Source organism: Embiotoca jacksoni, unplaced genomic scaffold, assembly GCF_022577435.1.
Source record: "Embiotoca jacksoni isolate LCO1_2020_lvr unplaced genomic scaffold, fEmbJac1.0.p SCAF_7, whole genome shotgun sequence".
Lineage (NCBI taxonomy): Eukaryota > Metazoa > Chordata > Actinopteri > Embiotocidae > Embiotoca > Embiotoca jacksoni.
The window spans coordinates 9,179,130-9,182,253 of NW_027185425.1; the positions used below are offsets into that span (position 1 = coordinate 9,179,130).

General features: G+C 39.4%; 1 protein-coding gene across 1 annotated transcript; it reads right to left on the reverse strand.

Moving 5' to 3' along the window:
* Positions 1–744: 744 nt before the first annotated feature.
* On the reverse strand, positions 745–2,877 carry gatad1 (GATA zinc finger domain containing 1). Its single transcript, XM_069175934.1, has 5 exons — positions 2,685–2,877; positions 1,804–1,926; positions 1,664–1,723; positions 1,261–1,444; positions 745–1,144 (listed from the first exon to the last, which is right to left on the reverse strand). Exons 1-5 carry the CDS (start codon positions 2,862–2,864, stop codon positions 954–956), a joined length of 738 nt encoding a protein of 245 aa, XP_069032035.1. The 5' UTR covers positions 2,865–2,877; the 3' UTR covers positions 745–953.
* Positions 2,878–3,124: the final 247 nt, after the last annotated feature.

A 3,124-nucleotide genomic window follows, 5' to 3' on the forward strand; every position in this document is an offset into this window, starting at 1 on the left:
ACTTCTTGTTGTGATACGTATGATCAACTATACTAGTACTACTACTAAAAATGATAATAACAATAACGTATTTACCTTGTTTGTGCATTTAAAATGATAAGCACAAAAAAAGATAGGAAATGCAAAAAAGAAAAAAAAAAGACTGGGTAGCTGTCATGTTGAGCGGTTAGGGATGGTGGCACAGACCACAAGTATCACTGAGATGTTATAAAGTCTGATTACAAAAAGCTCCTACTTACACACTTCAGACCAGTATTAGATTGAGACGCATAGCCAGAGGTTAAACTGCAACATCCCTGCATTAACACTGGTGGCACACTATATTGGCGCTTATGAACGATGAGTATTGTACGTTAGTTCTGATGTAGTTTGCACAATTTACTTAAAGACGGACCATCACAATCTAACACAGCTGCACTAACAGAAGACGTGCCATCCCAGAGTCTTTTAAGAAACCAGGCGCCATCCCTGTGGAGCTTGTTCACACAACTCACCTGTTAATTTAATGAACATCATTGAGAACAGGCTAAAACAAGAAAAAACATATCTGTGAAAACTGCAGCACCTTTGCAAACTTTGATTACAATAGTCACACTTTCAGTTGTTTACTGTTTCTATCATTGTAGCTTTTCAAACATTATTTCATTGTTGCCACAACTACAACAGCCTATTTGAGTCAAATATATTTTAGAAAAGTGATGACAGTGTAAATATACATTTTAAGAATCACAGACAAATAGCAGATGAAAAAAAGAGCTTTTGTTTATTAGCAAATAAAAAAGTAAAATTCCAATGTCGCAGCCATGTAAACAACCATTTAGAGAAGTACTTACACCTGATTTTTATGACTCGCCTTCAAACTGAAGTGATGGCTGTGGTTGACGACTGTTTTTTATTTAATTATATTACATAAATGTACATTTATTTGTTTGAAAGTCCATATCACAGTCCTGTTAACTGCTGCCACTGGCAGCCTCTTTGACAGCGAGGGCTGGTGTCGGTCCTATGTGGGTCCAAATGTAGCCCTTCTCTGGTCGTATGGGGATGGTGGGGAACGGGGAGCTCCGGGACTTGAAATATTCAGAGGGGGCGTGGCACACAAACTCCAGGTACTCCATCTTTCTGGGCAGATCCTCCTCTGGACCTGAAACAAAACACATGGTTCTTAGAGTCAAGTAGAAACACATCACATTTCAATAATAAAAAAAAAAATTTAAAATCTAAAAAAAAAAAATCATATAATTCTGCATAAGTACTCACCAACGATGTACGTCCCAGGATCAAACTGGTCCTTTGGACTGGCCTGAGTGGGGATGAGCCACGTCAGCGCTGCGCTCGTTTCACAGTACTGGTCTTGTACAAAGCCTCGGATCTGAGCATAATATGGCTTCCCGTCTTCCTCATCTATTACCTTGATCACATCTCCCGTCTGATAGTACACACCCTGTGGATAGAAATATAAACACTGAGGATGACAGGGGTCCTTCTCTCACATGAACAGCCCTCAACCCTCAAGGAACAGTGCTGTAATTAAAGTTGCCATTCAATTAAGAAATAATGAAACCAGATCAGGTGTGTGGTGTAGATTATAATATGACAATTTCTGACTTTGGACAGAAAAAAAAAACAGATCAGTTTTGCTGGGTAAGAATAAACACCATACCTTATGAAATACGGATTCTGACGTGATGATTGTTGCTACAGATTCCGGTGCTTTGATTGGCTGAGGAAAGAGATGGTACACAGGGGTCAAACACAAACTCATCAGGCTGGAAATAAAACCCAAATGTTTCTGTAGCTTACATTTTTGAGTTTGAATATGTGTCTTCTTCCCTTTCCTTTTGTTGACACTTTTTTCTCTGATGCAGGCGCTTTGTACTTTGTGCTTCTCAGCCGTGCAGACCTCCTGTGGATCTCCTGCTTGGACTGCAGACATGAACACACATCAGACATTCATCTCGAACTTCCAACCACCACTTTATTTGTCAATTAACCGATTGAGTCTTTAGTCTATAAAAGATCCAAAATAAATACTTTTCAAATTTAAGCAAATCTTTATATATCTGAAGCTGAAACAAGAAGTAGATGGTATGTCTGTTTATTATTTTCTCAATGAAACAATTATGTCATTTGGTTTTTTAAATGTCAGAAAATGGTAAAAAATGTCGACGAATTTTTCAGTCAGAGTTCAGCCTAAAATGTTTTGTTATGCCCTGACCAACAGTCCACAACTAAGTGAGGAGAGTTTATTTAATAAAGCACCTTTCACAGACTGCTTCACAAAAGAAAGAAGAAAAAAAAATAAAGGTTAAAAAACAAATTAAACGGAACCAACAATAAAAACACAAAAGACAGCATTTTTTTTAATAAAAGAATGCCACAAAACGATTAATCGATGACCAGAATATTTAGTGATTCATTTTCTGTCGATCAACTAATTGTTTAAAAGACTAATGTCAGAAGCCCACACAGTGTCCCTGTGATAGAAATGTACATGTGATTAAAACTAAAAAAAAAAAAAACATCCTCTTTTTAACAGTCTAGTCTCCCCTTATTGTTTCTGGAACATTAATACCTGCAGTATTTACACTTGCTTTCTACACTACAGTAGAAACAAAACACAACTGTAGTGTAAGTGCATTTATAACCAGCAGGCCTTTCCACACACACACACACACACTGACCTGCTTTCCTCCGCCATTGCTGGGCTGTGTGCTGGAGGACACGGAGGGTCCTGATGCTCCGCCGCCGCCGCTCCTCCCCGTGCAGTTGTTGCAGAGGATTTCTCCCTGGTTTCCCTTCTTCCACATCGAGGACGAGTTCGTCTTACAAACAGCGCAGCACGGTTTCAAACCCAGCGGCATCGTTAATGGTCAGAAAACCGACGAAACGATTAAATTCATTCACGACTCAACGACGAGATCGAAGCTGCTCAAGTCGGCCGCTGCGAACTGTTTACCATCCGTTTCCGACCGACGTGACATCCAACAGAGATGCTGAGATCTCCCTCCTGCAACGCCTGTCACACTAAATTACATATGACAATACACCAAATCAAATTGCAACCTGGATTGTTTATTAGCCAATTTATCACCATTTGCTCGCGCCACTGTTTTTCTGCGTT

Bases quoted from the DNA above. Each gene is read 5' to 3' on its own strand.
- gatad1 (XM_069175934.1), bottom strand. From the start codon at position 2,864: ATGCCGCTGGGTTTGAAACCGTGCTGCGCTGTTTGTAAGACGAACTCG. The intron at 1,927-2,684 runs GTCAGTGTGTGT...TCATGTCTGCAG, and splicing joins GCAATGGCGGAGGAAAGCAG to TCCAAGCAGGAGATCCACAG. The intron at 1,724-1,803 runs GTAAGCTACAGA...CTCTTTCCTCAG, and splicing joins ACATATTCAAACTCAAAAAT to CCAATCAAAGCACCGGAATC.